This window comes from Mus caroli, unplaced genomic scaffold, assembly GCF_978045245.1.
Source record: "Mus caroli unplaced genomic scaffold, Mus_caroli_1 scaffold_4, whole genome shotgun sequence".
Taxonomy (NCBI): Eukaryota; Metazoa; Chordata; class Mammalia; order Rodentia; family Muridae; genus Mus; species Mus caroli.
The window spans coordinates 122,266,693-122,290,637 of record NW_028227259.1 but is presented as its reverse complement, the minus strand read 5'-3'; the positions used below and the strand labels follow the sequence as shown (position 1 = coordinate 122,290,637).

Genomic DNA, 23,945 nt, shown 5'->3' with positions numbered 1-23,945 from the left:
ACCTGTAACTCTAGTGCCAGGGGATCTGACCCTGCAGGCACCAAGCATGCAAGTGCATAGAAACACATGACAAATTTAAAGTCCAATTAAGAAAAGGTTAACACAAAGAATAGAAATGACGAGTGTCCCGAGCCCGTATCCCTGTCTTCTGCTTCAGTAGTGGTCAGCACATCTATACCACCCAAAATATGCTTAACTTAGAGGGTTCTGAGTTCTGTGTAGCCATGTCACGACCGAGAGCAACTCAAGAAGAAAGTTTACTGGGCTTACACTTCCAGTCACGTTCTGTTATGAAGGGAAGTCAGGGCAGGAATCTGGAGACAGGCCTGCTTGCTGTCCTACACAGCCTCACCACCAGCCAGGGAGCTCATAGCCAGAGAAGTACAACAGGAACCACGGCTCACACCAAGACCCAAGCCCAGCTAGCCTTTTTATACAGTCCAGGACCACCTGCCCAGAGAGTGGTACCGCCCACAGTGGGCTGGGCCTCCTTTATACATCAAAAACAAGACCATTCCCCATAGATGTTCTTCAGTTGAGACTCCCCTCTTTAACATTTTTTTGTTAGATGTATCTTACATGTATGAATGGTTTGCTCTGTGTGTGTGTGTGTGTGTGTGTGTGTGTGTGTACCACATGTTTGCTGAAGCCTAAGAAAATTAGAAGACAGAGCCTCTGGGGTTGAAGTTACAGACAGTTGAGTTGCCACATGGGTTCTGGGAATTGAACCTGAGTCCTCTACAAGAGCAACAAATGTTCTTAACCACTGAGCCAGCTCTCCAGCCAGGGGACTCCCTTCTCTGGTGCCTCTAGGCTGTGGCAGGTTTCCTATTAGAAATAAGCAGTCTTAAACTGGGCGTGGTGGCGGACGCCTTTAATCCCAGCACTTGGGAGGCAGAGGCAGGTGGATTTCTGAGTTCAAGGCCAGCCTGGTCTACAGAGTAAGTTCCAGGACAACCAAGGCTATACAGAGAAACCCTGTCTCGAAAAACCGAAAGAGAGAGAGAGAGAGAGAGAGAGAGAGAGAGAGAGTCTTTTAAAAGAAGGGGAGCAAGGCCAGCGGTCTATCCTGAAGCACCTGGCCTGTGGGAATGGCCTGCTCCTGATCCAGGGAGGTTGTGTCAGTGATCATTTTGGACTCTTGTCAGAGTTGAGTTCACTTGAACTGATTGATACACCTTTTAGAATTTGAGTTTCTAATTTAATTTTGCCCACCTGAATTAACTATCCACTATAAAATGATGCAGATTATGATTGGGAGAAAAAAAAAATCTCATCACTAGTCAGATTGTCATAAGGATGTGCTACAGATTGTCGGGATTCACCGGTCAGCATTACCATGATGAGTGTGCCTCAGGCAGAGCCCCGAGGACAGTGGCCTGAGGACCTCGAGTTGGGCTTGTTTCTCCCTAGTCATCGGGTCCCTCCTAATCTCTGAGCTCAACAGAAACTCTGAGGGGCTTCTCAGCCCTCACTGGGCAACCACTGGAACCTCCAACAATAGTGGCTGACTTTCCAGGGACTGCTGCTGGAACAGATAATGATTCGGTTACCAGCCTCAGAAAGGACTCAGAGATGTAGACCGTTAGCATAGCTAGGGTAAGATGGTTTTGTTAGTGCCTTTGTTGTAGAGAATCTTGGTAGTTGTGCAAGGGGTTCTTTTGAGGTCAGGGAAGAAAACAATGGCAGCCTGGCTGGTACTAACCGATGTGCCTTTCTTGCCAAGCTGGGCTGGTGACCAGGGTGATGATTAATTTCTTGTACCCATTTTTGCCTTTGGCTTTCGGATATGATTTAATTTTTTTTTTTAAGGTTAATGGATAGGTGTACACCCTGAGAATTTAAAGTAGAAATGCCTGATTGTTTACACTGTGGTTCTTTTAAGACTTTTTAAAACAAGATTAATTTTTAAGATAAATAATAAAATGATTGATTTTATTTTTCTTTGTAACTGCAAAATGTAGCCTTGCGGTAAGAGACCCTGCTGAGAAGAATCCCCCCCATCCCCCCCAGCTTGCTTACACCTTGTTACTCTGTAACAAGTTGCTTAGACATGAATGTGTATGGCTCCTTGGGAATAATATGTTTTTCACCTATAATACATAAAACACGTAATCATGTAAGGGTGTTGGGAAGTGTGCTGGGTTTTTTTGGTTGTTTGTTTTGTTTCTTGTTTATTACTTATTGTAATCATTCACTTAAAGAAAACAGAATGTAACTGCATTGCAGTTTTTATACTGAGGGCTATAAGCTGTAGAGGCAAAGCTGTTGGTGCGTTGCCTCATCCACCAAGTGTGTGATTGTGTGCCCCTGCTTTGCATTAGTCACTGAACCCACATCTCCTCCTCAGATCCAGAACACACTGCTGGAGCTGGCCTCCAGCAACAGGTTGTGTATGTATGTGGTTTTTGTTTTGTTTTTTTATTTTATTTTTTTTGGTTTTTCGAGGCAGGGTTTCTCTGTGTAGCCTTGGCTGTCCTGGAACTCATTCTGTAGACCAGGCTGGCCTCGAACTCAGAAATCCGCCTGCCTCTGCCTCCCGAGTGCTGGGACTAAAGGCGTGCGCCACCACGCCCGGCATTGTTTTGTTTTTTTAAATAGCATTGCACGTGAAAAGACTCAAAGCATTGTGAAGTGTGAATGACAGCAAGTGAGTCTGTCTTAGGTGGGGTTGAACACCCAGCATCCATCCTGGCCAGCTTCTGAAGCCCGCTCTCCTGGATGTCATGTGCCTTCTTACAGGCCCTCCAGTCTGGCCTCCTCCAGGCTTTGGGCTTGAGAGCTCATAGGAATCCACCTTCCCTTCCTCCCTCCGTGAGCCTCTGCTGCCCTGGCCATCCCAGCTTCAGCCTCTGCTCCTTTGTCCTAACCTTGGCCCTCAAGCACATTCAGAATCTAATAAAAAATGCACCGTCCAGAATATTTCCTACCAGTGGTTTTTCCTCTGGAGGCAGCAGCATGCTGCCTTGGGGGGAAAGTCTCCTTCACTCTGCCCTACAGCCCTCAGGACTTTTGCTTACACTGATAGGACTCCTGATCTGTGAAGATGACTCAGTGGGTAAGGGACTTGTTGTGTAGTTCTCACATGGGCTGTGACCCCAGCCCCAGTGGGCAGGAGCCTAATGAGAGTAGTGAGCTCCAGATTCACTGAGAGATCTCTTCACACAAGGCAGAGAGATACAGTGACAGAGTGTGTGCTCGTGTGCACGCACACGTCTGAAAGAGCCAGCTTTCACCCTCTGACTTGATGCACGTGTCCAGCCTGAGCCCTGTGCTGTGTGCAGTCGATGAAGAGGTGCATGTTTATGTGCAGTGAGTGCTCCGGGTGCGTTTTAAATTTCTGTTAAAATGGTTTTCCTATGTAGAACTCCTTCTGCATCCTTCTTAACTGATTGGAGAAAAGCATTTATTTCCATAGTGGGAACAGGGCATGCCAGCTGCCTGTATAAATAGTCAGCCTCATTCCGTGTCTCTGAACACAGCTAATTGATCCTGTCTGTTTAGCTGTCAGGATGCTGGGCTGAGCTTCAGGTGTTAACCGTGTAAGCTCAAGAGGCCGGAGCTCACAGAGTATGTGTCCTCAAAGGGAGGGCTCCAGAGACCACAGCACACCTGGTAGGTGAAGGGTCCAGTGTGTGGCTGTCTACACTGTAGCCTATTTTAAACCATAGGTGCATGGAGCAGATCAGAGAGGAGGGGCAAGGCCAGTGTGTGTTTCCAAAACCAGTTGAGTGGTTATTTACCTTTCAGGCAGTTAAGGTAATTACCATTGTGCTGAGAAGTAATTGGGGAAGTTCTGCCCTGAGCTCTGACAGCCCCGCAGGGACAGTTTTAGTTGGGACTTATTTTTTTGATGGAAGCCTAATTGCAGTTTTGGCTTTGTGCACACAAACAGAAGCAGCTAATTGTTTAGGCAAATAGCAGATTAATTTAAATATGCATCCCTAATAAAACAAAAATGGTATCCATTATGGTCCTTGTTCCCATGCCGAGGAATATAAATATTGTGCGCAAGCACCATTAGGCGGACTTCTTAAGGACTGTCATCGCTATTGCACAGTGGTAGCACTTTCCAGATACGAGTAATCTTTACAAAAGCTAACATAAATCAGCTTAAACTCATTTAGATCCCATTTCTACTATGTGCAGTTTCATTACCACACTCTGGCTGGCCTCCTCTGGGAGGTAGGAGGGACATGCTGCACACTGGCATGGGTGCCTGTCCACAGCTGCTTAGCAGCCTTTATGTCTCCTCCAAAGCCTGGCCCTCGTCACTCATGTCACTGCTAATGACTTCCTGGTCTAGGGCAAGTGCTGAGTGCCAGTAGCCCTGCTGCTGCTCATCAAGGTGGAGGCACTGAGCTGGGAGCCGGGGAAGCTGCCAGGACCCGCCCCTGCCGACTTGGGGGGCTTCGGCCTTCACTCACTGTCTTCTCTCAGATGTGCTTTGAAAGACGCAGTGTTTCTTTGTCTGCGCCCTTTCACATTTCTGCTGAGTAAGCTGGTGTTGGGGAGGGCCCCCTGCTGCCTTTGTTACCCTGTTAAGGGTGGGGCCTGAGATGCAGCTGAATATGGGGGCCGCCTTTGGGGTGCCTCCTCACCCTAAGGTCTCTTCCAAGCAGGAGGTGTGGACTGGCTCACAGAACTTGAGTTTATCTTTGGCATTGGCTGGTCAGACCAGTGATGGGGACCTTCTCATGGACCTGGGCTCACATTTTGCTGTGTGCTTGGGTTAGAAGCCCTTGTGGGATGGAGCTAGCTCCTTTAGAGACAGGAAAGGGGAAACAGTTGTAGAGATTAGCGGTGAGATCTGTGGCGTGCACAAGTGGCCTTGATCCGAAGTGTTGCCTGGGTAGCGGGTTCCAATCCCTTGTCAGCTTGTTCTGTCCTGTCCTCGGCCCATGTGACATGGCCTGTGCCTGTCTAGTCAGTTCTCCTTCTGTGCGGCTCCACTGTGGTCTCTTTCTTAGAACTGAACATTTCTTAGAGAAACAGGAGGTGCATGTTAGCCAGGCTCAGCTAGTAGCACGTCTCCCCCTGAACCCACTGTTGGGGAAGTATAAGAGCCAAGCACGCAGCCTGTCTCTTTATGTCACCCAATGCTGGAAGCCACATCAGATTCTTTTAAATATTGTATGTTTGAGAACTGAATTGCTTTGGTTCTGACAGTTGTTGCTGGTATCTCCCTTAATAGTCATATGGTGAATGTGGACCAGCTCAACACAGTGCCTGAAAAGGTCAGCTGCTCTTTGCCAGGGTGTGAAGACAGATGGACAGATTGTATGTGGGTGGGTGGTCCAAGCAAAGTTTATGGCTTTCTTTCTGTTGCTGAGACAAAATACTGGCCAGAAGCAACTTAGAGGAGAGGAAAAGGCTTATTTGGGTTACACTTCCCGGTCCCAGGAGCTGAAGCAGGGAGGATGTTGTGTGCTGGCTCACGCACTCATACACAGCCTAGAGCTACCTGCTAGGGAATGGTGCTGCCCACAGTGGGCTGGGCCTCTCAACAGTCAACACATCCCCACCCTGCTCTCATCACACCCTCTGTGCTGTTCCTGAATTGAGACTCACTTCTCAGGTGACTCTAGGCTGTGTCAAGTTGACAGTTAAATCTTCATGGGTGACTTTGTCCATGCCCTCAGAAATCCGGTTCGTACAATAAGGAACTTTCTGCTTTGTATCACCCTAAGCATGGTGCTAACAGGGCTCCGTGATGCTGCACAAGGCTTGGGAAGCACTTGCTCAGTGTGCAGGACTTTATTGACTCTTTTTCCTTCTGGATGGGAACCTCCAGCTGTAGCTCAGAACATTCTCATAACAGAGCAGAGGTATTGACTCTTCAAGTCTGCAGTTCTCAGCTCAAAACGTACTGTGATGGAGCTCTGCTCACTGAGAAATGATTCGGTCTGGTGTCTGTCTGTCTGTCTTTTCCTTAAGCTCTCTCTGCCCCTTTACTGATGTGTGGACTGGGGTTGGGGGGACAGGGTGAAGGCTAAGCAGACACTGTTACAGCTGCCCAGCTGCTGCCTTGTGTTCTTAGCAAAGCTTCTGGTTTCTGATGTTGGTGAATGTGACGTTGGTGAGCAGAGGTGATAATTACCTCGGGAAACAGAAGTGTCTCTCCTTCTTACAGCACTCTAAAAGATGCTGGCCCTCCCGCTTCTGCAAAAGTAGGACAGAGGTCAGGAGGGTCAGGAGGGGGAAATGACTGTGTGGCTTCCCTGTACTCAGTGAAGGTCAGTAGGTCACTTGAGTCTAGGCTATGCTGACCTGGGCATGCATCTTAAGGTCTTAAAGAAGCTGCCCAGTGATTGCAGGGAGAATTTTGGCCAGTAAGCCAGCAGAGGAGCCATCATGGAGTAAACATATAATCAAAAACTAGGTCTGGAGGAGGATGAAAAGGGTATATAAGGAGTGGGGCTGGAGAGGCAGCTCAGTAGTCATTACACACAGGCACATACATAATTACAAACAAAAGAGATGTAACAATGTGAGTAGTCTTAATTTGTATTTTAAAAACAAGACCAAATACATGGTCTCTCCAAGAAACCCACTCTATGTCTTACACATAGAGGCAGGTTACTGCTCAGCCTGGGCTTGCTGCATTGCTCAGACTGACCTCAGGCTGCTGCCTCGCCTCCCAGCACTGCAGTTCCAGGTGTGTGTCACCATACCTGCCTCCAAGATTCCCGGTTAAAGATAGAGACACAAAGCAAACAGATGGAGAAATCTTCTTGTTTTAGTAAGAGTCAGACAAAGCCAAAGTGCTGGGTCAGTGGGGAAGTGGACTTCAGAGCAGAGACACTAACAGGGCAGAGAGAAAGGGACAGTTAGTCCAAGAAAACCTAAGAGCACTAAATGCTTGCACACCAAAATTGGTGTTAGGGGACTGTGGTTGCACCAATGCCATTGACAAGGGTTGGCTTGCCTGGTTGTACACATAAGAACGTAACTGAAGAAGAGGGTCAACAGTATCGGGGTTGTTCAGAGAGAGTGGCCGTGATGATAGAGGAGCCCTGAGTGTCTGAGTCCGTGGGAGCTCGCTTTGTACTGAGCTGTGTTTGCTACATCCAGTTCTGTTGAGGAAAGGATGCCGGTCACATCAGTCCTCAGCTGAAAGTGAAAGCTGTGTCCAAAGTTAACACTCCAAGTGTGCCAGGGTGCATTGTGTTAAACAGCTTCCATGCCAGGCAGAATGTAGGCGACTTTACTGATTAGCCTGTCCTGTCTGTGTGGAATGGGGTAACTCTGCTCTTCTCACAGTGGAGAACACAGAGTGAGAGGAGGCATGCAGTGCTAAGCAACCAGAGGCTCTGCGTAGCAGTTCCCACTGTGTGATGCTTTAAAACACTTGCAGTCCACACTGTGTGATGCCTTGGAACAGATACAGAGCAGCAGTACTTGGAAGAGGCCATGTCAAGATGAGACCTCCTGGAGAGGAGACCCTAGGTCCTATTTAATGAGCAGGCCCCGAGATGTTCATTTTCTGTAGCACATCATCTCCCTCTGAGGCAGAATAGAGAGAGTTTACCAAAGTATATGCCGGGGGACCATGTCACAGAGCCTTTTGTGGCCTGCCTGTCCTCATTTGATCATAGTTCTTAGAGAAGTGCATGTGTGTTTAAGCCCTTCCATGAAAGAGAGCTCTGTTGCTGTTTGCAGCTATCGGCTGCAGCCATGTGGAAGTCTTGCAACACCTAACTGTATGTGCAGGGTGCTACATCAGAGCAAGAATCTGGACTCGGGCACTTTCAGTTAGAGATGCACAGAGACCAAGAGTGACTCGTGCCACTGTTGGCAGTAGGGAGGTCAGAACTAGGGCTAACTTTATGGGCGAGCCATAGAAGAAATCATGGGAGTCTCCCAAGGCCTGCCCAGTAGTCCTGTGTAAGTACTGCTGATGTCAGACAGTATGCTGACTAGGACAGCGGTACAGGCTCAGACAAAGAGCCATACACTGTCATCCTCACACAGTAATCCAAAAAGCAACTGTATGATTGCTCTGTGTCTGTGCGTACCAGCTTTACCGTTGTTCTCTGCTTTTCTCCTTCTAGGGATCCTTAACATTTGGGACCTGAGAACCGGAAGGTTCCCTATCTTTCGTTTTGAGCATGACGCAAGAATACAAGCCCTTGCGCTGAGCCAGGAAAAGCCCATTGTTGCCACGGCTTCTGCTTTTGACGTTGTGATGTTGTACCCCAACGAGGAGGGCCATTGGCATGTGGCCTCGGAGTTTGAAGTTCAGAAACTGGTGAGCGCTTACTGTGCTTGTTAGTTTGCATTCAGAGGTAGACAGAGTGATGATGCCCAGGGCTTCTGTTCATGAAGCTTCCAACAGCCCCCTGAGACGGGACTACAATTTCCTTCATGCCCCAAGAAGTCAAGAGCACCTCAGAGTGGTGAATTGACTTTCCGTTTTTTTCCAAGCTAAGTTGTGACTCAATCCAATTGCTGGGCTGAGGCTATAGCTTAATAGTAGAACATTCCCTTAGTCTACATGAGACCCTGGGTTCCAGCCCCACTCCTCCTCTACCTCTTCTTCCTCCTCTTCCTCCCCTCCTCCTCTTTTTTCTTCTTTTTCTCTTCTTCCTCCTCTCCTTCGTCCTCTTCCACCTTTTCCTTCTCCTTTTTCTCTTCCTCCTCCTCTACTTCCTCCTCCTCTACTTCCTCCTCTCCTTCTTTTTCTTTTTGTGTTTGGGTATGTGCTCATGAGAGGTTGGATTCCCTGGAGCAGGAGTTGTAAGTGTTATGAGCTGGTAATCTAATTCCAGGCATTCGTAAGAAGCAGTAAATGCTCTTAACTGCTGAGCCATCTTTCCACCCCCAGCTTCTAACACAACACAACACAGCAGCACGTGCAAACACTGAGGTGACTTCAGGGCCAGAGTTTGTTCTTACCATGGTCCCAACCTCCTTCCTGTTGGCGTGGCAGACTCACCCTGTGAGCTCCTGCTTCCTTTCTGGCCTAACAGCTAAGTGAACAGCAGTGGTACGCTACAGTCTGCATGGCAGAAAGCATTCACCCTACACAGTTGTCTCACCTAGAGTCAGGAGGAGCCTTTGAGGGGGTCCACGGACGCCAGTGTAGATTGGGAGCTTGGCTCAGGATGCCACAGGAAGCTGAGCCAGCTTGGGAGGCTTCGCACAGGGCTGCCACCAGTCTTGTTCACCAAGCAGACATGGTTTGGTGATATGGCAGTATTCATCTGTCTTTGCCAAATTTGTATTTAATTTGAGCACACATCATTTTGGCATGAGCCAGGGGAGCAGAAGAGCTAGCCTTGAGCAAGGAGGTTTGGGGACTTGGAACCGGTCCCCTCTCTCCCTTTCCCTGTGGGATCTTTAGATTTGAATACCAAGCACCAAACACCTGGGGTCACTGCTTAATCTCCCTAAGCTTGCTGCTTCAGATCAGCTCTGCGGTGCTCAGTGTTCCTCTAACACGACCTGACGCTGTCAGCTGTAGAGAGAGACTTGGGGTGCAGGGCTTCCATTTGTTCTGTGGACCAGCCACACTTTCACAAGCTAAGAACCCCTCATGAGGTGTAAATCCTGCCTTGGCAGTCAGGTGCCATCCTGGGGCTGACTGGGAGCTTTAGAGGTCGTTTACACCTCCAAGTGAATGGCTGCCACTGCCAGTCTGAGTCTCTTGGCCTGCTAGAAACCCAGCTGGAAGATGAAGTTAAATGGGCAGCCAAAAGGTGTATTTAAGAAGTGAGTTTCTACAGAGACAGGAGTGGACAGCCCTGCTGGGGCGGGTCAGCTCCCAGCATTATTTCCAGTCTGGGTGCCAAGTTACCATAGTGTGTGCTATGCATCCCTGGATCAGGCACCCTTGGCCCATGGAGTCGACCATCTTTGTTCTCTAGCTGTGCTTCCTGAATAACTGTGGCAGTGTTCCCAGGTCTACAGTGCTAGCTTGGAGCAGCTGGCCTTTGTGATGAACCCACAGCCCAAGATGTTGGGCTGCTCAGCATGATTGGGGCCCAGGATTAGCAGAGGCACCGGATGTTTGCTTGTGCTCAGTTCCCTGGGGCAGCCTGCAGAACTCAGGCCTCTGGCAGTGTCTGTGCAGTGCTGTCCCTTCAACCATGGATTTTCCTGATTCTGCAGTGGCTCACCTTCTGCATCCACGCTCTCTGTGATTGCAGTGTGATGGGCACTGCTCTGGGGAGAAGTGGATTACTCCTAGAGTGTGTTCTGCCCCCCATGCAGTCAGGGAAGGTATGACAAGAGTGTGGTTTGTCTGTGTAACTCTCTGTCCTCAGATGGTCACATGGCACAGGGGCGGGGTCACTGTCTGACAGGCAGGCAGGAGAGAGCTAGGAACAGACAATTTAGCTTTTGTAGAGTTTCATTCTGATGCTCACATGTACTTGACAGATGCCTCTGTTCACGCGGAACTGGGGCAGTTTTACTGTTCAGTGTCGAGTAAAACAACAAAACAAGGGATAACTCTAAACACAGCCATGGTCAGGATTTAAAAGACCCAGTAAGACCAAGAGCTGGAAGTTGTCTTTTTGTCTCACAGCCTGACTCCCCTTGAGGGGGGAGCCCACTGGGATTCCTGCTCCCCAGCCCCAGTCCCTCCCACAGTGATCCCATTTGGACCATAAGGAAGTCTTCAGCTTTTGTCCTGTGGTTGGCGGTGTGGCTGTGTTATGTCTGCACACTGACAGGAGTGGCTCTCAGTGAGCACGGTGCACAAGCCTTTGCCATGCAGGTCTGATAGAAGGACCTCCTAGGCCACAGTGAGCTCACACCAATGGTAAGTGCTGCCATCCTTGCCTTAGCAGGAGTTGGACTGGATTAGATCTCCTGGTCCTTCCAGCTGTGTCCTCAGGCTTCCTGAGCCTTGCTTGTGCTGAGTCAGGGGGACGTGGCTTCCCTTCTCAGAGTGCACTTGGTTTTCACTGTTACAGGCATCTTTTCATTGGACAGGAGCCATGCCCATCCCTGTAAATGGTCCCCGTGCTCAACTGTTTCTTGACTGTACAGACCAAGTCGAGATGACTGGGGGGCACTAAACAACTCCTCTCTCCACAGGTTGACTACCTTGAAATAGTTCCGAATACTGGGAGGTACCCTGTAGCAATAGCCACGGCCGGGGACCTGGTGTACCTGCTGAAGGCCGACGACTCAGCCAGAACCCTTCATTATGTCTATGGCCAGCCTGCCACGTGTCTGGATGTCTCAGCCAGCCAGGTTGCCTTTGGAGTGAAGAGTCTGGGATGGGTGTATGAAGGAAACAAGGTATGGAAACAGTGGCATGTATACATTAACAAGGAAGAGTGTGGATTTGATTTTTAAGGCAGCCAAAAAATGAAGCACTTTGTGTTTTGTTTAGTTTGGTTATGGTTGTTTGAAACAGGGTCTCGCATATCCCAGGCTGTCCTTGAACTCATGATGTGCTGGGAGGAGCCATGTGTACCACCACACAAGCAGTGTGTTAACACTCTGAATGCTCTTGTTTTCAGCTGGTTCAGGGCAGTGTATGAGCAAGGCAGAAATGTCCAGGCAATGAAATGGAGCACGAGACGTAGTTCCTCTTCCGCTGCACACAGGTGTCCATGTAGACGCCAGACAGACAGAGACTGAGGATGGATCTTTGTAGACAGAGGGTCATGGTACGTGACCTGTTCTGTGCCTAGCAATGTACCTTGGGCAGTGTTTCACCTCTCATGTCCCCAGCTCCCTCCTGTAGAGTTCCAGCTTGTGCTTAGAGCTCATAGGCCAGAGGCACAGACATAAGTTCCCCGTGTGTATAGCTCTAGGCAAACCTGCTGGTAGGCAGCTCACAGCAGCCTAATGAGCAGCACAGGCACTTTCAGTGCCATCTGAATGCATACGGCCAATTCACAGAGTTCACAAGCACATAGTCACTGAGCCTCCAGTGCATGGCTTAACTGACACAGACCAGCAACCGACTGACATGCGTCTGCTCTTTATAGCTAGGACTCAGATGAAGGCTTTGTGAGAACAGAGAGTTTTGATCTGACTTCATTTGTACCTGATACAGGACTGGGGCTTAACTACAGTCCACTATTGATCAGCCATGTTAAAAGCCCACTGACGTCCAAACACTGTGATAGATTTTAGTCGGGGGCTTAACTCCGTAGCCTGTAGGAGTATCCAAGGGTGGTATTTCTGGTCACTGGACGATGTCTTTGTACCATATGCTGACCACACTGGTGATTTAGGCCCACAGCTGTGTAAACATTGAGTAATAGTGTTTCGGCGTCCACCCTTCATCCAGTCAGTTGGCAGGTCCTGTGGGCATCGCAGGTACTCACGACATCAGTGTGTGACTGGCAGTGGAGTGTTAGACAGCATCACACACAGATTTCTGTGTTAATAAGCCCTCTACAGAGCTTGTCTGTCTGAGCTGGGAGCAGGGCTGCCCTTGGTGGTGCAGGCTGGCAGGCCTGGGAGAGTCAGCGCTCTGTACACCTGGACCCTGATGCAATCGTTGTTCCTGGGCTTGATGTGCAGGGCAGAGCAGGTGCCACACAGCACTTACCAGCATCTTCTTTGGCTATACAAAGTCAAAGAAAAGTTTCTAGTTTATATTTTTGCTTTTACTTTAAAACAGATTTTTAAACACTTTAATATATATGTGTGTGTGTGGGGGGGGGGGGGGTATTTTGTCTGTATGTATGTTTGGGCACTAAGCATGCAGTACCTGCAGAGGCCAGAAGAGGGAACTGAACTCCTGGAATGGGAGTTCCAGATGGCTGTGACCCACCAAGTGGGCTCTGGGAACTAAATCCAGGTCCTTGGCAGAACAGCCAGTACTTTGAACCAGAGCCACTGCTCCAGCCCCTGGGGTACTTTTGTTTGGACTCGATAAAGTTTCTCCTGATTGAGAAGTTCAGATATGGGAAGTGCAAGGCAAGAGCTTCCTCCCCAAGCCTGTCAGCTACTGCCTGTCATTTGGTTTTGGAGCCAAGTTGGTGTTGCCCATTTCTTGTGCATCCTTGTGAAATGGGCCCTCTTTCTGTAAAGTGTGGATGGAGCTGGGTGTGGTAGCTCTCACCTTTCATCCCAGCATCCTGGAGCAGAGGCAAGCAGATATCTGTCTTGAAGGTTAGCCTGATCTATATAGGGAGTCCAGGCCAGTTAGGGCTCTCATGAGTGGCCTGCCTCAGGAAGATGAACATGGATAAGTGCTAGAGCACTCTGCATCACTGCTCCTTGTCTCTGCCCGTTGGGGTGACTTTGTAACACATCACAGAGCCCCCTGCTGCTGTTTGGTTGGGTTTTAGAGCTTTCTAGCATCGATCAGGCCGTGTGTGTGGCCTCATCATTCCACCCACTCTGCAAGAGTGTGGCTTGCACCAGTGCTCACAGGGTAAAGTTCTCTCTGAAGACTCACTGGGTCAAACCTGCTGCCCTGAGGATATTCTTGAGGGGTGACAGTGCCCACCCCACAGACTTCCTGAGTGCCTCTTCTCTAGGCTTTGCGGCTGACTTTGCTGTTCAGTTTATACTTTGTATCTCTCTGCTTGGAAGGCTTCCCCACATGGAGTGGCAGTGCCAGCAGCACTTAGGCCAGTGTCATGGTGCAGAGTGGTGAGTGCACTGCTGGGCACCTCCCTGCTGCTTGCTGGGTACTCCTCTGGGGCCCATGGTTCTGGGGAACACTTGTCTGGCCTCTCTTAGGCAATGAGGAATGGACCATGACTTCTGGATTCGGTGAGTGGGGCTGAGCAGCTGAGGCTTATATGTTGTCTTATATGTTGATGGTGCAGGAATCATTCCCAGTGTCCCAGCAAGAGGGGCTGCTCGGAGGTCTTTAACTTAGAGCAGAAAAGAATTCTGAGTCTCTGATGTCCGTTTTGGTTCTCAGACTTGAGTATAAATGTCACTGAATGGCAGCTGACAGTAGAAGAGGCAGAAGTGTCTTAACCACGTCATTTCACACTGTCGTGCATCCACACAGCCCTCAACATGGCCCCTGATAGTCCAGCAGCCTCCTAAAACTTGTTTTTGTCACATAGTTTGGAATTCATCAGCAGTGCTTTTGTTTCTGTAACGATTTATAACAGCACACTGCCTTTATTAATCTCTTTGCTGCCTGAATGTGCTCTCAGGGTGGATGGCTAGAGGCAGAGCTGCCGCAGGCGAACACCATGCTGTCGATGAGCTCGTGTCTCATAAAGGGATCCGGAGCCCCACTTAGTGCTCTTAGCATCGCTCTGTGGATCTGGACATATTTCCCAATTTAGTTCTGAAGCTCTTGGCATTTGATGGCAGATTGTATTAAGCAGCATGCGGAGTGCATCCTAATCAGGGCAAAGGGTGAAGTCATCGCAGGCTGGAGTGAGCTGGGCAGGGAGGGAGGCTGGCTTGGGCTGCGGCAGCTTACATCACACTAGAAAGTAATTGCCTGACTCTCTGAGCTAATGACTGCCCATGTGCAGCCAGGAAGAGACTTGGGATTGGTTGCCTGCACTGGCCACAAGGGGAGCGTCTGTCTGGAGCCTTGGGTCAGAGTGTGCTGCAGAAGGGTTGCCTTCTGCCCTGTCTGCCAAATCAGAGCGCCATCTTTTCTTCTGTTGAGGTTTCTGCGTGTGAGAGTCAAGACTTAATACTTCACATGCAAGACAAACAAGCCGTAATTGAAAGTTTGTAAAATATTTTCACATGCTCTCCAGAACTCTGTGTCTTAGCTCCTTCTTTGTCGGGGCATTGACGGCTGACTCCTGAAGACTAGTTTTCTGGAAGGAAGAGGGCCCAGCGTTGTTAGATTCCGTCACATCAGTGAGCAGGATCCCATGGGTCAGGCACGCTTTCCTCTCCTGTTCAGCCTCTGCTCTGTCAGAGTAACCAGGGTGCAGAGGTTCTCTCTTGGGAGGCTGGGTGGACACGGGGAACTCTGGGAACTCCAGAGTGCTGAAAATCTCAAAGATAACCAAAAAATGAGAAATGAAGATTCGAGATTGTTTTGTGCAGGTGTTGCTCTTAATGCCAATCCCTGATCTTGTTGATATTACTGTTAAGGAAGGACGAATGGCACACTCTTAACCTTTAGTGGGAACCTTGACACGTCCCCACAGAGCCCCAGGGTCACTTGGGACATTTGGTGCCCAGCAGCTTCTGAAGACTCAGAACTGAGATCTCTAAGGCCATGCAGCATGAAGGGTTCTGTGGAAGCCGTTGTTGTTACTTGCTGGGGAGGTAACTGACTGGGACTTAGGATCTGTGCTTCCTGGAAGGGTGAAGTGACTAGGTAGAAGGTTTGATCAGTGGGCTGAACAGGACTCTCAGAGACATAAACTTCATAACGTTACTTGCCTTGATATTCCAGTCCAGAAATTGTGGTGATGCTTGGTACGGTTGGTGCTCCTGTGCCCACTAGTATTGGGGAGGAGTTAGAGTTGTGCAGACAGAGACAACAGGCTGGTGGAGAGAGGTGGCTCAGGCCAGCTGGAACCCGAGGGATCCCTGGGAGGTGTGGGAGCCCGGGTTAGTTTCTTTTCCTGAGACTGGTTTTGAAAGAGGCCTATGAGTGGAACGGGCCATTTGGAACTGATGTGAGTGAGGGCTGGTGTGAGTGAGGAGGTAATGTGAGTGAGGGCTGATATGAGGAGCTGATACGGGTGCTTTGCCGGCAGGGCTGGCACCACACCTCAGATAATTTCTGTTTGCACACACCCTTCATAGTTTTGTATGCCACTGATATTTGTAGTATTTCTGGATTTTTAAATTAACTTATCAGTATTCTGAAGACATTAACCACGTTTACAAAGCATTATGTTGACATATATCATGCCCACTGCCCTTTACTGGACTTTTGAATTAAGATTAGATTTTTATCTAGGGTCTAATTTTTCCAGTGACTTCCCTGATTATATGTAGACCTGTCCTGGTTCACCATCCTACACACTTGGGAGACTGAACTTGGAGTTGACTGTTGGGATTATTTCCCTAGCACAGATGGGATGGCTTTGATATCTCTGTGCCAGATGAGTCTCAGGGTAAATATTGCCCAGACAGCAGCTAGGTTTGTCAGTGTTAAAAATCAGCATGTTTTTCGGGATCTGGGGGGACCTGGTGGAAATGTTTGCCTCCTTCCAGGTGTGAAAACAGTGGCTATAGGGTAAGCTGCATGCTCCCACCCGGTCCAGACGGTTGAGGCTGATGGGCTGAGCAGGGAAGGAGAGAGGGAGAGTAAGAACACAGCTCATGGCCGGTGTGGGCTCAGCCTCCAACTATTTCAGATGTTTACTGTGTTCAGATGACCCCAGCAGTTACAGTGGAGGACTCCTGCTCTTTCCCCGCAGTTACAGTGGAGGACTCCTGCTCTTTCCCCGCAGTTACAGTGGAGGACTCCTGCTCTTTCCCAGACTGTGCCTTATTAACGTGGCCTGCACATCTGTCTTCTGTCAGTCCTGGGTTAGCAGGGGTGGGTCAGCATGAGCATCAGCTATTGAGTTGTGCTCGTACTTCTTCTGTGGACCCCAGAACTGCTCCTTATATCACCCCCTCAACAGTGAATTCTGGATGGGTTCCTGAATTGCAGCTAGGCAGAGGAAAGCTAGCCCAGCTCACACTTGAGCAGTCTCTTGCCAAATTACAGGACTTGGGCATAGTCATGAGGTTTGCTGAGTGTTAAAGTGAGATTGAGACTGCGTGTCCTCTGAAGGCTAGCCGTCAGTGGCAGCCCTGCCATGACCTGGGTTCTAGCTACTGCATCCCTCCTCGTCAAGCATAGTACCCTGCTGACGTTTGACTTGCTGGACCTAACCCCAGGTCCACACCCATTTTTCTTCAGGTCCCTGTCAGTCTAGGCTGAGGCACTGGCCCGAGCACCTATGTGCCTACAGAGGACTGGGGTTCCACTTCCCCACTTCCTTGAATTGGGAACTCGTACATCTTTTCACAGGAGGTTTTGAAATGCACACTGAAAACGCCCCAGAGCTGTGTCCCTACACCCCTCCTCCCATTCCTGCACCCAGCCATCCCTGGCATATCCACACCCCTGCACTCCTACCCATACCTTTACTCTTACCCACACTCCTGCACTCCCTGGCACACACCTATACCCCTGCATACCTTGCACTCCTTGGTACACACTCATACATCAACTATTTCCACTTAGATCAGAAAAATGGCCCACGCGGAGCATGTGGGTGAGGCCCTCCTGCCTGCCTGTAGCCTGGCTTTCAAAGCCCTCAGAAGTCGGAGAGCACCTCAGCTTCCAACTCTCTATCCTCACCTCCGCGCCGAGTCTCTGTACGCAGCCAGAGGCGTCCACCTCTTGAATGTGGTATGCCTTCCTGCCCAGGATTAGCACATGCCTCCTCTCCCTCTCCCTTCTCCTCTCTTCATGTCCTTCCAGAAGCGTGGGCCTCAGCTTCAGCCTCGTGGTCCCTCCCTTGACCTCGACACACAGGAACCCACAGCTCACGTTTTGACCCTGTTGCTAACCAGCACTGTAGCCCACAACAGCTGGGAAGCAGCCCAGGTAGTTAGAGCACAGAAGTCCTGACATGTCTGAGGTGGCACTCACAGGAGCAGAGCTGGTGATCAGTGTGCCTGGCCAGGGTGTGGCGTTCCCAGAGCTACCATTGACATTCCTGCTAGGACTGCATTTGGGGTGTCCTGGAGTAGAGGTTTAAAGAGCAGGAACATCGAAGCCTACTTCCAGAACTTCCTAGCTGGGTGAGAGATGTGTTCTCTGTCAGCTCCATTTCTTTATAGGAAGTGAGAAAAGTGGTAGTCTCACCTTATAGCATCTTCTAGGGTCAGATGAATGTGGGCACAGTGGAGTCCTGCACACAGAACTGTGCTGGCTCTTGGGAATAGCCAGTTTGGGCTGAGTTCAGGAAGGGGCTCTCCAGTATGGTATCTGGGGTGGGAAGGACTGGGCTCTGCCTAGCCTGCTTCCCAGCTGGTCTCTGTGCAGTGTGAGGCAAGGTATTTCAGGTGGCTTTCAGTTCAGTTTCCTGGTGGCTAAGTGCAGGTGGCAGCTGAGACTCGGGAGTGGGAGAATCGAGTGCCATGCTGCTCTGCAGGACCCCAGGGACAGCATCACAGACTGCACAGTGAGCAGAGGATGTGTGTGTGTGTGTGTGTGTGTGTGTGTGTGTGTGTGTGTGTATGTGTGTGTGTGTGTGTGTGTAAGTGCATCATGTCTATGACCTGTGCACCCGCAGTAAAGGCTCTGCCTGTTACCTGCTGACTTTAGCCCCCTTCAGCTGCCTTTTGTTTCTGTGGTGTGGCTTAGGGACTGGCCGTCGGCCCACCCTCTGAGTCGCTTCTCATCTAATTTGGGGCTGAAGCAGAAGTCAGACTGGTCAAAAGATAGGGTAATTAGGTAAATGCCTGGCTTGCCTGGCTCACGGCATCAGGCCTACAGGCTGTGAGAACTCTGACCACTCTTTCTGTCACCGCCATTGAAGACACTAGCATTTGTACTTTAAAGAGTGGTCCCTGGCCTGCAGCTTCATTTCTCCCTACAAAGTGCATGCACTGACGCCCTGTCTCTCTCATAAGGCCCATGTGGCCTGTGGCCCTAATGCTGTCTGTGCTGCTTTCTGTGATGAGGCGCACCATGCAGGCTCTCAGGCTTCGGGCATGTTTGCATGGTGACTAATCTGCCCTCTTCAGTGCTCATGGTGGGCATGTCCTTACCTTCCTCCCCTGTGCTGAAGCTGCCACTGCTCACTGCTCTAAGGAGGCCATCACCACCCTGGGCATGTCTAAGGAGACACACGGGGACCCCTCAGGATACGCTCACTCGGTTCCTTTCAGGCGTGGGTCACAGTAGGTGTCGATGTGGTCGGTATGGTCCTTTATAGACATCTGCCCACATCACAAAGCCCTGATCCTGGCACAGCCTATGTGATTGGCACTTCCTTCCCAGGAAGAGCCCAGTCCTGGAACAACCAGGGTTGCAGGTGCATTGGCACGTGGTAGGGAGTGTGTAGGCCTTGCCTACCCAGTGCCTGGCGACACTCAGCAACACCGTCCTGTCCCTGAAATATCTTGGCCTTGTGGGTTTGTCACTCCAATTAAAACTTAGGCCCAAGAGCGGCCAGGCTGCTTCTCCTTTGTGTGAGGGAGCGCGGACAGTGCCAGAGCCTGTCATGGAAGCTGTTGGGGGGCTGTTTTCAGGGGGCTGTGCTCATGTCAGGGAGCCATCTCTTCAAGCGCTGCCTCAGGCAGGGGGCTGCTGGGGCACCTGAAAGGCAGCTTCTGTTTGCCAACAGTTAAGTCACCTTGGAGCCGGTGGTGAAAGTCATTCTCCACATGTTCACAGACATGGCTGCGCCAGGCCTCACGCTATGACTTATCTCTGGCAAGGACTTAAAATCGTCTCTCTGGCTGCTTGTCAAAAAATTACATCATATCAGAGTAAACTGCTTTTAAATCAGACATCCATTATTCATGTATATTAACTGCTTTTTTATTTTTTATCGGCTGTTTTGTATGTGATTTACTTTTTCCCAGCCTCCTTGCCCTCCCCAGTTGTCCATCTTCCTCATCCTTTGTTTTAAATCTGAGCTCATCTGTGAAGTCCCCGGACCACTCACTTAGCCGTGTGTGTGTGTGTGTGTGTGTGTGTGTGTGTGTGTGTGTGTGTGTGTGAGCAGCCTGCGCACCTTGCTTTGTGGTGAAATGTAGCAGTTGTTATTCTTTCCCTTCCTGTCTTTTCTGTTTACAAAAATGAGTGTTGGTGGCCGTCTTTGCAGAGCTGCACTGTGGGGCAGAACCGTGTGCTCGTGGTCGCACTCAAAGCCTGTCTTTCTTTCTTTCTTTCTTTCTTTCTTTCTTTCTTTCTTTCTTTCTTTCTTTCTTTCTTTCTTTTTTTTGTCCTGAATTTCCCTTCTAGAGCAGGCATCTTCAGCAGAAATAATTCTTCTTCTTCTTCTTCTTCCTCTTCTTCTTCTCCTCCTCCTTCTATTTAATTTTATTTATTTAAGCCTGTCTTTCTGAAACAGTGTCCCTTGTGACCATGGTCAGACAGTGTGTGGGGGCCGCATGCTTCATCTATTTCATCTGGTGCACAGCCAGGTACTGCTCTGGAATCCAGAGAAGTAGCCCATGTTCACCCTGTGTGGCTGGCATCTGGTGGGTCTGGGACATTTCCTTCCCTTCTGCCATTGCACTGGAATAGGGGCTGGAGTTGTTCTGTTCCTGCTGACGCCTCGCTGTGTGGGGCCAGTGTGTTCTTTCTCTGCAGTTCCTTGAGTCACTTCTCCCAACCGCTCAGACTTTGGCTGGAGTGGTTTTCAGTTCGTTCACTTTGTCAGTGAGGCCCAGGCTGCCGTTCTAACTGAAACGCCCTCATTTCGCTGGCCCTCTTGAGGACAACCTGGCTAGATTGCTGGGGTTCTATGTTGACAGTGTTTGCTCAGTCCCGTGAAGATACTGCTGGTTTTGACATCCACTGACGCTGGTGCAAACAAAGGTGGCTGTGGCTGTGACTGTTCATTCTCTGAGGACTCGTCTCCCTTTTCTGTTGGAACGCCCTATCCTCCAGCTCTGAGCCAGCCTCGGACCAACAGAGCCCTGTGTCAGAAGCAGGGCGGAACCTCTAAGCTCAGCACTTGTCTCATGTTCTATGCTTTCACTTCAGCATCCATGTGTGGGTTTGTGTTCATTGCAAGCACTCAGTGTCTGTTGAAAGCTTCTCTGTTCGCTCTGTGGAGCTCAGGTTAGATGTGTGTTGGACCAACGCAGTAATCCGGCCTCAGTCCCGTCTGTGTGTCTGCAGTGTGTTCTAAGGAACTGCTCAGATCTCGTTTCTAGCTCATGGGGTCTTCCTGGGTTGCCCTCAGTCTTTGCTTAACTCATCCATCAACTGTGAATCTTAGAAATTCTGAGTTCACTTTCTTAAATGTACTCAGTTTGCTGCTACCTGCCCTGCCGCACAGTAGGTGACTGCACAAGCCGACTCCAGGCTGGATGCAGCCGACTCTCCTTAACCTGAAACTGTCACTGCTTCAGAAGCCCGTCCCTGCTTCTTTCTGTGTTTATTGTTATAGCTGGTATTGGTTTTCAGGTACCACAGAGGTCTGGGTGGCTGCAGGTAGTGTGGGAGCATTGTGCTCCTGAGCTGGGCTGAGCTGGGCTGCACCAGGGCAGGTCTCACCTTCACCCCACCAGCTATCTAAGGTCCACAGACAGCTTTATGCAAAGATCTCAGTTGTCATGTCCTCTGTGCTGACAAACACTGGGTCCCTACCTGACATGGTCAGGGGTCCCCAGAGCAGCCCCTGGCAGGTTCCCAGACTCCTTTGCAATCTCAGTGCTCTCTTCATTTTGGGCTCCTGTGGGTTGTACCACTTCCCTTGTGGTAAATAGAGTGTGCAAAGGGCCATCTGGAGCCGACTTGAGTTGCACTTTGAGAAGTTTTCTTTCTACCAGGCATACCGGCCTGCCGCCTCATCAGATAGCAAGAGAACCCACAGGGCTGGTGGTGTACTCTGGGGCTTCTGCCTAGGCAGGATGAAGAGGCTCTTGTATAAACTGCAGGTCACCTGGGGTGGTGGGGGGTGGTGGAAGGAAGTGTTAAGTAGTAAAGGAAAGGCCCGAACTGGAGTGAACTCTAGGTTTCCTTGGTCCCTGTCTGAACCAATTATCACTAATTACAAAAGCATGCACCCAGCCAGATGCAGGCCCACATAAGGACCATGGCGTCTGATATGCGCTGGTCATGCTGAGCGTTGCATCCAAGGTGGGCAGCAGCATTTCTGCTCTGGGGACCATACAGCACCTCCCCCTCCCCAGTTAAGGAAGCGCTCCACTGTGTAAGTGCGAGGGTAACAAAGCTGCACCTGGCATTCCAGACAGTCTTGGGACTCTTTTCCTCTCAGTGTTTGAGAGCGGCAAGCAGATGACACAGTTCAGGGTGGCACTTGGGAACACCAGATGCAGCACACGTGTGAGATGTGTGGTGGTGGAGAGAGCAGAACACACTTGACTGGGTGCAGATGCAGAGCGTGAGGCTGGCTTGCTCTGTTCATAGCTGGCTTCTGCCTGAGCCTTTCCCACAGAGAGCAGAGTGTATTTGGTGGTGATGGGAGGGAGGGGTAAGTGTGTCTGCAGTCCTTGGGTCAGGCCTTCCCTCCCTCTGTGTCTTTGGAATGTCTTCCATCCCCTTTCAGGACACCCGTTGTTTAAAGGGAAGCAGGCAAATTCTCTTCACTTCAAAAGGTTCTTACAATGCTGCTGTTGTGGGGAAAAACTTCACTGCTGACCACGCCCGCTGATGAAGCAGCCTGAGGCTCCAAGGAGGGGATCCAGTCACTCTCTGAAGTTTTGGTAAAATTAAAGTCAGAGTTGTATTCCTTGTTCATCAGAACACAACCCCAGTTCTGTCAGCAGAGCTCCAAGCTCTTCATAGGCATCTCTGTTTGTTGGTGGTTCATGCTTACAGATGGGTGATGTCAGCCCCAGGGTTAGAAGAATCCTGATTTCTCAGAGTGGAGAGGAGAAGGGGATGGCAATCAGCTGACCTCACTGTGAGGGTAGTAGCTACCTTCTGGCACTTCCATCATGATTTGTCTGGAAAGCCATAACCTCTAGGCACCCTCAACAGACCTGGTCACATGTAGAAGATGCAGGCCACCTCACCTAGAGGAGTTGCTGATGCTTTCTAGATGCTGGACCTGTGGCCATCTCCTTCCTAATACTATGGCCCTCCTCCTGCTTGAGACATCAGCTGCTAAGACACTGCATTACGATGGCTCTGTGATCCCAGAAGAGGCAGGTCCCACGTGGGGAAGAGTGGGCCAGCTGGGCCAGCAGCAGCTAGCACAGATATGACTCTTTCATCTGGCAGTATGTTGGCTGCCACACCCGTTCACTCCAGTGCCTGCTACAAAGAAGATGATTTGTAAATGTTTGTCACCCGACCGTTGAATGATTTATCAAGAACCAGATAGAAACAACTTATTTATCAGAATGGAATTATGTATTCATCATGGAAGCTCTCCTAGCCGTTCTTATATATGTTTTGCACATACAGAGCAAGAGAGACAGACCTTTAAACTAAAAATCTATGCATTTATTACCAGACTGTTCAGGGTGGCTTGTTCCTGGAGATGGGCCGCAGTGGGCCACCACATTCTTCTGTTATATATTTTATTGTTAAACCTTAACTATAAGAGGCCTTATATATAAAGCGTGTCTTTAAAAGTAGACTTGAGGACAGTCAGAATAGCTGACAGCTAGGATTCTGAAGCTGTGTTTCTCAGAAACAACGTAATCTTTCTGATGGGGACGTAAACAGAAATAGAAAATTTGCTGCCTGGTCCCTTATGACAATGCAGCTCTCATTCCCAGAGGGTCCCAGTCCACCTGCACTACAGAAGGGAGAATGAGAGCTCACAGTGCGTCGCCTGCAGCTGTCCTGGAGACTCAGCGGATGGCAGCACACGTCTGCCTACACCGTGGTTGCTGCTAACACTGCTGAACCTGCATTTGATGCTCCGCTAATCTATTGACTCGGCGGCCACATTAGTGCAGAGCACCTGCTCCCACATTGTCGCTGGGGGGAGTTTCCCCTTCTCTCAAGCATCTCTGAACACCTCTGAGAACAACTCAAGTGGTCGTGGGTTAAGACTCACCCAACCAGGGCAATAAAGAGAAAAATTAGTCTAATGCATGGTCTTAACAAGAGGGAGTGTGAGCATGAATAATTGATGTCACTAGGCTGTGGCAATCAGATCAAATGAAGTCCCATTTGCTCAACCTTATTAAAAGAGAGAGAGTGTGGGAGGGAGGGGGCCATGGTAAAGGTCGTTAAGGGACTTGTAGCGTGGAAGACCTGCCTTGGAGATGGGAGTGTGTTTTCCAATCTCTGTGGTCTTTAACTAAGCGCAATGGTAAAGGTTCTCTTTGGGTAGTTCTGATCCGTTGAATTATTGAGCACTTTAGAACTACTTGACTGCTGACTTGGATGTCTTCATGAGGAATTTGCAGAGGCCTTT

The 23,945-nt window shown here is 49.8% G+C and overlaps 1 protein-coding gene across 1 annotated transcript in view; it reads left to right on the top strand.

The window, feature by feature from the left end:
• Fbxw8 (F-box and WD repeat domain containing 8) overlaps positions 1-23,945 on the top strand; it is an 88,137-nt gene that overhangs the window by 50,509 nt on the left and 13,683 nt on the right. The window contains exons 6-7 of the mRNA XM_021162838.3: positions 8,055-8,251; positions 11,047-11,253. Of these exons, the coding sequence (XP_021018497.1) occupies positions 8,055-8,251; positions 11,047-11,253 (404 nt within the window). The remainder of the gene's footprint in view (positions 1-8,054; positions 8,252-11,046; positions 11,254-23,945) is intronic.